The sequence below is a fragment of the Thamnophis elegans genome, chromosome 12, assembly GCF_009769535.1.
Source record: "Thamnophis elegans isolate rThaEle1 chromosome 12, rThaEle1.pri, whole genome shotgun sequence".
NCBI classification, from domain to species: Eukaryota; Metazoa; Chordata; class Lepidosauria; order Squamata; family Colubridae; genus Thamnophis; species Thamnophis elegans.
The window spans coordinates 20,690,833-20,702,937 of record NC_045552.1 but is presented as its reverse complement, the minus strand read 5'-3'; the positions used below and the strand labels follow the sequence as shown (position 1 = coordinate 20,702,937).

The window sequence follows — 12,105 nt, the reverse complement described above, 5'->3', positions numbered from 1 at the left end:
ATCCAAAATGGAGAGTCCTGGGAGGGGAGGGGTGTGGTGGGCAGGGGTAGCCCAGAGTGGGATTTGGGGGTTATCTGAACTACACAACTGAACTTACTGAGATGTGGTGATCTTGTAAGATTTTGGCTATTATAACTTTTTTTTTAAAAAAAAAAATTTACAATCATTTCTTTTTGGGATCCCATCTATGCAATCTGCTTTCAGACGCCATATTGCCAGCAATGACCTGATCTGCAGATTAAAAAATAGACTATTTTTAATGACAGTATAATCGATGACCTTATGTCAACATAGACTTCTTTTTTTTTTGCTTCTCTGTGTAAAAAAAAAAAAACCACCCAAGGGCTGGTTTTGCTACTTAAGCACATTGCTGGTAAACAAAGATTCTTTGTGTTTATGCTAAAATAGGGCAGTTTGCTAAAGTGACAAAAACAATTGACAAGAAAAGAGCCCATTGCTCTACTTGGGAACCATTGTGCCGGAGGTTGTATTCAGCCGATTCGGACAGGTTCGCCTGAACCGGTAGTGCCAAACTGCGGGGGGACCCACTCACCTGCCCCAGCTCCAAAACGTCCTATGTAGCCTCGTTTCTGATGCAATAGCAATAGCAATAGCAGTTAGACTTATATACCGCTTCATAGGGCTTTCAGCCCTCTCTAAGCGGTTTACAGAGTGAGCATATCGCCCCCAACAATCTGGGTCCTCATTTCACCCACCTTGGAAGGATGGAAGGCTGAGTCAACCTTGAGCCGGTGAGATTTGAACAGCCGAACTGCAGAACTGCAGTCAGCTAAAGTGGCCTTCAGTACTGCACCCTAACCACTGCACCACCTCGGCTCTGCATGCACACCATGTGCACTAGCAAAATGCATGTGCAGAAGGCATCTGTGACGCAAGGATGCACATGTGTGCGCTCACAGTTGCAAACCAGTGATAAACCTAAGTGAATGCCACTGCTGCATTGTGCCCTTGGTGCCAAAATAAGGACATGGGCTTCCCCCATGGAGGATTTACCTGACATGAGCTTGACCTCATGGGTGGAGAGACACACAATGGCATGAAGATGTGAACAACCTTTCCGTTTTCATAAGCCACTCAATATCTTGCTGGCTTGTGGTTTCATTTCTGGTCAATTGTCCCTGTGCTCTAAGCAGGTTCTTCTTTTGCTTGTTTCAAAATCAGAATAATCTCGTTTTAATGGAGCATATCTCAAGTTACATGGCAAAGCAGGCCTCAAGCCGAAGATTAGGTTTCTCCAAGCGTCTGTGCAACCTCCTAGAGAGACTCAAGGAACGCAAATCCGTGGCGTGCCTAATCCCACCTAGACATCTGATTTGCCCTGAATTGTTTAAGCGTGTGGGCAGAACGTATTATTTTAAGGAGCCACACCCCTCCTGACTCAATTTCCATCCAGAGCGACATTTCTTTTATTCCTCAAAGAGTGCTGGGTGGGTTTGCTATTTATAGAAAGAAAGAAAGCAAAACGAGACGGTTGTCCTGAATGCCACTTTCGGTCTTCTGCAGATGACTCAGGGAGCTTTCATCCAAAAAATGGCCTGAAAGGTTTTGCAAAAATGTCACACAGTCAAGCAAAACAGTGACACTGGCCAAGGTGGCATCTAGAGGAGGGGTCTCCAACCTTGGCAACAGACTTCAACTCCCAGAATTCCCCAGCCAGCTTTAGGTAAAGGTAAATGTGGAAAGCATCATCCTAAAAATCAGGGGGAGTTTAGCCTCACCATCATGGCTGCCATCCTGGCTTTTTTGCCACACCCTATGGATGCCCCTGGCAGGCCTGAGACTCTCTCTCTCTTTTTTTTTCTCCCCCTCCCTCCCTCCCTCCCTCCCTCTCCCTCTCTCCCATGTGTAAAAATATGACTTTTCTCTAGGTATATGTATCAGAGGTAATATTCAGCTGGTTCAGACCGGTTCAGCCAAACCAGTAGCGGAAATTGCCCACCCGCCCCAGCTCTATATCATCCTATTTAGGCACATTTTTGAGGCCCAGCACATGCGTGGAAGGCACACACATGAGAAAAGCACATGTGCGGAAGGCCAGGCACATGTGCGGAAGGAACCCGTGCGCCCGCAAACTGGTGGTAATAAAATGTGAAACACACCACTGGTGGGTGGGTGGGTGGGTGTATGTGTATATATACACATATAATGTATATCCATATCCCTAGAGAAAAGTTAGAATGCCACCTGCTCTCTCCCTGAAACCTGGGAAGAAGCGAATGTTCTCTAGGGATACTCAAGAGCCTGCCAAAACTTTGTATTCCTTGTGGCTTGGCTGGCTGCCTGCAAGTGTTATGAAGCAGGAAATTCCTGGGAGGAAAAAGGGGCACTTTGTAGAGCTGACTTCAAGTTTTTCAAAGACTGTCTGCTTGTTGGACTTTGAGAACTCAGCCTCGGGCATGGGTTCTTTGGTTGTCCAGCCAAGATGTCCATCCAGGTGAGATGCTTTTCTTGGCTCTGCCAGGTTGGCTTGGCGAGTGGTGTATTTCTCAGCCAGCTATTGTGAGGGAGGAAAGGGCTGGAAAGATGCATGTTTTTGATGGTGGAGGAGAAGGAGGGAGGGAAGGCAGGTGGTGCCTCTGGCAGTGACTGAAGAACTGAAGGTGTGAGAGAAGCATTCTGGCTAACCGTTCTTCCCATCTGCTCCTTTCTCCCGGCCAATCATTTAAATAGGTGTTTATTTCCAAGCTTGGCAGCTTGAAGATGGGTGGACTTCAACGCCCAGAATTTCCCAGCCAGCATGTTTGAAAGCTGGAAAAGTTTGACCCCAGGACACACAAAGCAGTCTTCATGTTCTCTCTGCCATACTGACTTTGTCTATTCCTAGCTCATGCTTTCAAGCAGGTGTGTTTAACCTTGGCAACCTTAAACCTAAAACGTATAGAATTCAACTCCCAGAATTCCCCACAACTCTCAAAGTAGCCAAAGTATGACCCTTGGAAGTCAAGGAAATTAACAAGTCTTAAAGTTTCCGAAGTTGGAAACCTCTGCTTTGAACAATTTTAGTTTGGATCTTTTCATTCTGGAAAGTCATTTGTCTTCCCTGCTTAATCTAAATCCGAGCCATGGTGAATTAATGTTGAGGTGCTTCCCAAACACACAGACAATACACAAACACTTTAGGGCAGGGGGTCACCAACCTTTCAGACCTCAGGGACCACTAAATTCCTTATTTTAAATTCCACGGAGCCCTAATATGATCTGCCTAATGACTGGCTGGGTGGGGATGGCTAGGTGGTCATGTGACTGGGTGGGCGTGGCCAACTCGACGTCACTCACATCGAGGGGAGACTTGCCAGGCTCTACTCGCACCCTTCCCTCCCAGCCACTCCTCGCCTGCCCGTCCAGGCTCCTCAGGGCCCCAACAGGAAGCAATTGTTGGAGTTAAGCAGCCACCATGAGAAAGAGTTGGCAAAACAACTCAGTTCAAATTGGATGTGACCGAGAAGGAGTCTCAGCAGAAGCACCTCACTGAGGACTACGAGAATAGGCTTTTCAAGAAGAGGGAAGACCTGTGGGAGTGCAAGGCCAGATACTGGCACCTGGAGGCTCAGTGGGCTGAGATGGTCAGCCAGTTCCGTGATGCAGTCCCACTGGAACAAGGTTCTCCGGCTCTTTGCCACCAGCGGCGCTTCCCTCCAGCCTTCGCCCAAAACCCTGTACCAGGAGTCTGAAGCAGACCCCAAGTTGGAATTTCTGCCCCCCTCCGACCCGCACATAAAGACCCCAAAGGGGGAGACTGCAGCAACACGAATATTCATTGCACATATCTGGCACAGGGGCTGTAATTTGAGGACTCCTGATTTAGTGCAATATAAAAAATGCAAATAATTTTTCTATGGACCACCAAAATTTTCTCATGGACCACCACTGCTTTAGGGCATTCGTGGTCACGTGACTTGACCAGACTTGTTCAATCATTGGTAGGTTTTCTGGGAGGTGTTTCAAAGGAGGGGGAAGCAATAGAAATCCTTGCCTATTCATCAGTCATACAGCATATTTGGGATATTCTTGGCATCACTAATCAGGGCAATACATTTTACTAACCACAAGGACAGCAACCAAAATCAGGCAGCAGATTTATTCTGTCAGCAAGACGTAATCTCTATGCAGAAAGGGCTGAATTATGCTAAAGATGCTCGGTAAGGAAAGGTTATGAATGGAAATGGCTGAGAGAAATCAGGAAGGTAAGATAAAGAATCTCATAAACAAATGGGGAACATGGATTCATGAACAAGCATGGCAGCTTCCTTTAGCATATCTTGTTGTTGTTAGTTGCGAAGTTGTGTTTGACCCATCACAACCCCATGGACAACATTCCTCCAAGCCTTCCTGTCCTCTACCTTCCCCTGGAGTCCATTTAAGCTCACACCGACTGCTTCGGTGACTCCATCCAGCCACCTCATTCTCACATCTATCTACTACTAAATATATACTACTACAACTCTCATTCTGTTTAACTGTTTGTCGCTTTGTACCCTCAAGATAGCCCAAATGATACATTGTAACATGACAAATTTTGAAGAATGTTATCTCAAATCCACTAACTGAAAAGGAAAAAAAGCAGAGACAACACCGTGCCAACAAAAGTGCGTATAGTCAAGGCTCTGGTTTTCCCAGTTGCAATCTATGGCTGTGAAGGTTGAACCATAAGAAAGGCTGAGCACCAAAGAACGGAAGCCTTTGAACTCTGGTGCTGGAGAAGACTCCTGTGAGTCCCTTGGACCGCAAGGCAATCAAACCGGTCAGTCCTAGAGGAGATCAACCCTGACTGCTATTTAGAAGGCCAGATCCTGAAGAGGAAACTCAAATACTTTGGCTACCTAATGAGAAGGAAGGACTCACTGGGGAAGAGCCTCATGCTGAGAAAGATTGAGGGCAAAAGAAGAAGGGGAGGACAGAGAATGAGGTGGCTGGATGGAGTCACCGAAGCAGCAGCTGTGAGCTTAAATGGACTCTGGAGGATGGTAGAGGACAGGAAGGCCTGGAGGAATGTTGTCCATGGGGTCGCGATGGGCCGGACACAACTTTGCAACAAAAACAACAACAAAAAATACAGACAGTCCTTGACTTACAACAGTTCATTTAATGACTGTTCAAAGTTACAATGGCAGTGAAAAATGTGACTTGTGACTCTTTTACATAGTTACAATCTTTGCAGCGTCCTCATGATTATGTAATCAAAATTTAGATGCTCGGCAACTGACTCGTGCTTTTTGACAGTTGCAGTGTCCCGGGGTCATGTGATCTCCTGTTGCAACCTTCTAATGAGCAAAGTCAATGGGGGAAGCCAGATTCACTTAGCAACCCAGGTTACTAACTTATCAACTGCAGTGATTCAACTTAACAACTGAGGCATGAAAGTCTGTAAAATGGGGCAAAAAACTCACCTAGCAAACGTCTCATTGAACAATAGAAATTTTGGGCTCCATTGTGATCGTAGGTTGAGAACTACCTGTACATAAAAAGCATCAAGAACCCATTCCCTGGGGGAATTGAAATTTTCACAATGTTTAGACCAGTTTTATGTGCAAAGTTGTGGCTGTTGCAGCAATCCCTTGTGGGCATGTGATGATGATTTCCAATACTCCCTGTAATGGTATGTAGAAATGACCTCAAGGGCCCAGGGGGAGAGAGATGCTACCTAGGAAACAATGATAAGAGAGGGAGGAGCCCCCAGTGGCTTAAAGGTCAAAGGAAGAAACTTAGAAAGGGCCCACCCTAATGGGTCAGCCAGTTAACGATGATGGGCAGGAGGTTTGTAACTTCAGACTTGCAAGATTCTGTAGTCTAATTATAATAATGTAGATTTAGCTCATCTATTTTACTGTTTCCTGTCGTTCAGTTTCCCTGGGAGAGCTGATACTCCCTGACAGCTTCCCAAGAGCCAAGTCAATGGGGAAGCCTCAGGAAGTCAAAAGCTGCTCCTGCTCCTTCTGCTGTTTTGCGTGCTTGTGGTCAACAGATCAAGGTAAAGGTAAAGGTTCCCCTTGCATGTATGTGCTAGTTGTTCCCGACTCTAGAGGGCGGTGCTCATCTCTGTTTCAAACTCAAAGAGCTAGCGCTGTCTGAAGAATCTCCGTGGTCATGTGGCTAGCATGACTAAATGCCAAAGGCACACGGAACGCTGTTACCTTCCCACCAAAGGTGGTTCCTATTTTTCTACTTGCATTTTTACGTGCTTTCGAACTGCTAGGTTGGCAGAAGCTGGGATAAGTAATGGGAGCTCACTCCGTTAAGCGCCGCTAGAGATTCTGCCAAACTGCCAACCTTTCTGATCAACAAACTCAGCGTCTTAGCCGCTGAGCCACTGTGTTAGTCTAATACACTATATTAGACAAGGTGTTGTCTAATACCTACTAATACCATTGCCTTTCTCTCTCTTACGAAATCTCAAGGTTTGGAGCTTTTTTAGATTTTTTTTATCCTACCTTCATTACTTTTATAAATAACTCAAGGTGGCAAACATACCTAATACTTTTCCCTTCACCTGTTTTCAACACAACAACAATCCTGTGAGGTGGGTTGGGTTGAGAGCAGAGGACTGTCCCAAAGTTATCCATCTGGCTTTCATGCCTAAAATGGGACTAGAACTCACAATCTTCAGACTTCTAATTTGGAGCTTAGCAATTAGATCAAACAGACTTAAGTTACTGGGCAAATCTTTCTATTCATTTCTTCTTTTTTCCCCTTTGATTTTAACTGGTTTGTAGCCCTTTATGGCAACCTCCTAGAGACCTCGGTAGCTGGCAGTGTATAACTTCAAAACAAAATATCTTATTTGCATTCCATGTGTTAGGAACAAATACTTTCCTCCAAGTAAGATTATTTCCGTCTGTGCAAAGCAAGGTAATATAAAATAGACATTAAAAAAAGAACAGGGGAAAAGACTCACACCTTTGCTTCTGGAAAGAGAACAAAGATCTTGGCCTATAGCAGGGGTGCCAAACTTGCGGCATCACGGCAGGTCATGTGACATATCGTGACTTTTTTTTCTCCTTCGCTAAACCGGGCGTGGGCGTGGCCAGCATGTGACGCAGCCGCCCCACAGGCCACAAGTTTGACAGCTCTGGCCAGGGGTGGTTCGCAAATGTGAGCACGCCACATCCACACATGCACTCAGTCTTCCGTGCATGCGCTTTTGGCTAAAAAGGGCATAAATGGGATGCCGTAGAGCCGGGGCAGATGGATGGAGCCACCCATGATTTCTGCTACCGTTTGGGCAAACCGATCCAAACTGGTATAATACAACCTGTGGCCCTGTCCTGTGGGATGCTGGTAGTGTGTTCCTCCACAAGGTGGTGAGGTTTTGCACTAAAATTCAGGTTTAAAAAATGTCTTGAATCTTCTCTCGCATCCTTATGAGAAATAATGGCAATGATTTAGGATTAGATTTTTAATCTTTTTACTCGTGGGAGCACCATTGTGGAACACTGCACTTTAAAGCACACGTACTTACACATACCCAATATATGTACCAAGCTTTCAATGCCTCTTAGGTCTCCTCTTTTGTGAGGCTCTACTGTCCTCTACTGGTTTAAAGGGAAAATTATAAATTATAAATTTCTTCTATAAAATAGAAGAATCTTGCTTTAATAATCTGTCAGTCTCAGCCTTTTTTATCCCCCAAATGATTGTTTCCGGGATTCTTGGTATCACCCATGACCATTCATTTGGAATAAAAACCAATTTGGAGATCTGTTTATAATAGAATATGTGGGTGCTCCATCACTAGAGAATTTAAGAAGAGATTGGACAGCCATTTGTCTGAAATTGTATAGGGTCTCCTGTTTGAGCAGGGGGTTGGACTAGAAGACCTTCAAGGTCTCTTCCAATTCTGTTATTCTGTTCTATTAAAGGCCTGTAATATAGCTTACAGGAGCTGATTTTGGGGTCTGTATGTACCATCCGTATTAGTGGTGGTTCCGGATCCCGTCGCAACCAATACATTGCGACAGGGCCAGGCGTCCACCTTGTGCACTGCACATGCATGCACATGCTACCACCTTGCACACTCCAGCTGTTCAGTGGAGGTCACACAGGCGCTGTACGCTGCGCGTGTGTGCATAAATGGCCCAGTTGGCTTAAAAACAGGTAAGGAACATAGGCGGGCGGGTGGGCCCATCGAAATACCATTCCGGTACGGTGGCTGCTGCTCCTACCGTGAAACCTGGAACCCACCACTGTTCTGTATCCAACAGACCATTATTTCCTAACCTTGGCAACTTTAAGACCTGTAGACTTCAACTCACAGTATTCCTATACTGACTGCAGAATTCTGGGTGTTGACGTCCACACTTCTTACAGTTGCCAAGGTTGAAAAATACTGCAACAATACACAGCATCATTTCTCTCCAGCATTACATAGCAATCAACCATGACTTCACTTAAAGAGAACATAAACTTATCAACAGACAATAAATCACCAAATGTTCACCAACAGGAAGTTCAATGAGCACTGGAAAAGAACAGCATGTTCCCAATTTGCTGCCCATTCCACAATTGTCAACATCAATTTCATACAGGAAGCAGCCAATATCTAGATATGAACCATCACATCATCAACCAAATAAATAATTTCCCGATTGCAAGACACCAGTCACTGACAAAACAACACTGCCCACAGAACTATCAACCAATCAAGTAACCAACCAACCAACTTCTGGTCTAATGAAGTTACCTACTAGAGTAGGGGTGTCCAACCTTAGCAACTTTAAGACCTATGTATTTCAACTCCCAGAATTCCCCAGCCAGCCATGATTGGCTGATTAAACAATTCTGGGAGTTGACATCCACAAGTCTTAAAGTTGCCAATGTTGGACAGGCATGTACTAGAACCATGATGGCGAACCTATGGCACGCATGCCATAGGTGGCACACAGAGCCATATTTACTGACACACCAGTCTTCAGCTCCAGCATGCTGGCCAGCTGATTTTTGGCCTTCCAGGGGCGGCAGGGGAGGCCATTTTTACCCTCCCCAAGCTCCAGAAAAGCCTCCAGAGGCTAGGGAGGGCAAAAAACACGCCCAAAGGGCCAACAGGAAGTTTGTTTCCGAACTTCTGGTTGGCCCCTTGGGGCCGTTTTTTGCCCTCCCCAGGCTTCAGGAAAGCCTCCAGAGCCTGGGAGGGATCATGTGTGCATGCGTGGGGGGGGAGTCATGCTCACATGCGCAGATGGGTGGGGAGGATTGAATCGATGTGGGCACGCGTGCGCAATTTTGGCATACCATAAGAAAAAGGTTCGCCATCACTGTACTAGAATAATGAAAACTTTACAGTACAAAATTCAGGCACCAAGAACACCAATGATACAACATGGGCAACAACCCTCAGCTACACAGCCATGTAACCAGGTTACATTCCCTAACAAGTCCCTTCATAATCTCCAGACTTAAAGAGATGGGCAAAAGTCAAGAAAATGAAACATCTCTTACCTCAGGGTATTGAAATCTCTTTGCCTGGGAATTGAAGCCCACCTTTTCGGTGTTGGGAATCACTTTGGTGTAGCATTTGAGAGGGATGGAAGAAAAGGGTGCACCTAGGAAAGAAAATTGATGAGCTTCAGGTAAGGATGGAGCAAACCCAGATTCTAAGTTCTGCTCAGCCATGAAACCCATTGGATGAATTATAGCTTTGTGGTTCAAGTTCAGCATTACTAAGGAACTGCAGTGCTTTGGGATACCTGCCTACAGTTAGTCCTTGACTTACAATTATTCATTTAGTGACCGTTCAAAGCCACTATGGCATTAAGAAGACAAACAAAACACAATTACTTTTGTTTCTACTTGGAAACCACTTCTGGACTTTGTGCTTGAGGTGGGTGAAAAATGAAATTTTGATTTTGGGTTTTACCAATTGGATAGATTTGTTCTTATGGAAACGGCTAGTTTATACTATTATGTAAAAGTGGTTTACATAAGAGGTTTTATGTTACTATCTTATTCTACTGCTCCAAAGAGAGTCAGAAGTCATGCCTTTTCTTTCTTTTTCTCTTTTTTTCTACACCCTTTTCCCTCTCCTATTTTTTCTATTATTTGCTTTTCTTTGTGTTTTATTTTATATTACACACTAAATTGAAAGGAAAACAAAGTGATTAAAAAAGGATTGATTTTCCCTATTTTTTTCAATGCCATTTAGCTTTGAACGGTCACTAAACAGATGGTCTTAATCAAGGATTCCCTGCACTAGCATCACATCACTATAATATAAATGTAACATATACTACTCTGGTTTCTCTTTGGATAGTATAAATCTTTTCTTAGGGCAGATATACCAGTAATCTTGGTGCAATGGATTAAACCAGGGGTGTCAAACTCATAGCGTCATGTTGTTGTCACGTGACGTACCGTGAGAGAAAAGAGAAGAGACATCTTTATTATGGTCAAAGACCAGCAATAGACATTACATTTTTACAATATATTTAAAAATACTGACATTAAAAGTGAATAATAGCATCCCTGTTAAGAAAATGCATGCTCTCAAACTATTCGGGTCACTCCCTGGTTTACGTGGGTAAAAAGCCAATAAGTATGGGAGTAGATATAATGGTCCAGAAATTGTTAGAGATATGTCCAAATAATTGGTACAAGATAACAACTATAATTCTGTAACCATTTTTTTCTTGTGGACATTGCAGCAACACAGAATTTTGCTACTGCATGCGTGGTAGCCGTGTTTGTGTCGTGGAGGAGAAAGCCTCCATAAAAATTGTCTGCCCTCCTGGCAATCTCTCTAATAAAGGGAGAATATATGCAGACCTATAAACTCTGTATAGCTCACAGTATAATAGAACATGTGAGATATCTTCAACTTATCCTTTACCACATATACATAACTGTTCTGCTATTGGTGTTCTCTTATACCTGCCCTGGAGGAGTGCTGAAGGAAGAAGGTTAAATCTGGCTCGGAAGAAAGCTATTCTTTGTTTTGGGAAGATCAGATCATTTAGATACCTTGCCAATTCCCACACACGCTGTTTGATTCTGTCCCTACTGTGGAGAGGCAACCTATTTAGTTCTTCTCTGAACTCCATGTCCTTCATTCTATTGATTACTACTTGCTTTGCTTGGTCAAAACCTAGCCTTAAGAATACCGGTGAGAGCCCATAAGAGCTCAACTTGTGATCAATTGCCTGTTTCCAGGAAGAGGGGAAGTTGTCAGTGAACACTAGTGGGGACAGGCCCTCTGGAAAGAAATGCATTTTAAGCCAATGAATGATCATCATCTTCCAGACTCTTACCTGAATTTAAGGTATCGTGACTTTTTCCTTCTTTGTTAAACAGGGCCAGCAAAACACGGTCCACAGCCCATGAGTTTGACACCCCTGGATTAAGCTATTTTCAGACTTCTCACTCTCAGGTCTGGCTTCTACCAGGACAGTATTTATATTCCATGTCTTACCTCCTTCTATATTGTCAGGAGTCGGATTCAGAGTAGGAGTTGTAGTTGGGAAGGCCTGAGACAACGAACTCATGTCAAAGTTAGTCTCTATGACAAACAATGATCGCAAACTTGGTGAGTGGATCCTTCTTCATGCCATCATCATGCTTCTAAAAAACTGAGCACACACATGACGTTTTTACAACCAGGTAATGTCAGAAAGGGAGAATTTTATAGCCATTAGAAGCACAGAACCATTTCACTAGCCCAGTTTTTACCAATGGGGGGAGCGTGGGGAGATACCTGCTTGCTATTTGGAAATCGCCAACTTTGTTGGACAAAACTAAGACAATGCATCAATGCCAGCATGCATTTTCAGTCTGGATGGTGGCACCATCTAGAAAGGTTCCCTTCCTGTTTCATCCTGTTACAGCAGGGGTGGGATTCAGCCAGTTTGCACCAGTTTGGGAGAACCAGATGTTAATTTTACATCTGGTTCGTCAACCCGGTAGTTGCAAGGACTGTCTGTCCCCGCCCACCCCGCCCCTCTCCTCCCAGGAGTCTCCACGCAGCCCGTCCATCATGCCAGGTAAGTGCAGGGCCTGTGCGGAGGCTCTGGGAGGGCGAAAAATGAGCCTCCCAGAAGTCATGAAGCAGACTTCCAGGAGGCCCATTTCTGGGAGGCCCATTTTCGGCCTCCAGAGCCT

General features: G+C 44.6%; 1 protein-coding gene across 1 annotated transcript in view; it reads right to left on the bottom strand.

Moving 5' to 3' along the window:
* The window catches only part of STPG1 (sperm tail PG-rich repeat containing 1), a 34,539-nt gene extending 23,006 nt beyond the window's left edge, over positions 1-11,533 (bottom strand). The window contains exons 1-2 of the mRNA XM_032227115.1: positions 11,420-11,533; positions 9,454-9,557 (exon numbers count right to left, since the gene is read on the bottom strand). Of these exons, the coding sequence (XP_032083006.1) occupies positions 9,454-9,557; positions 11,420-11,492 (177 nt within the window). The 5' untranslated portion in view covers positions 11,493-11,533. The remainder of the gene's footprint in view (positions 1-9,453; positions 9,558-11,419) is intronic.
* Between the last annotated feature and the right edge of the window lie 572 nt (positions 11,534-12,105).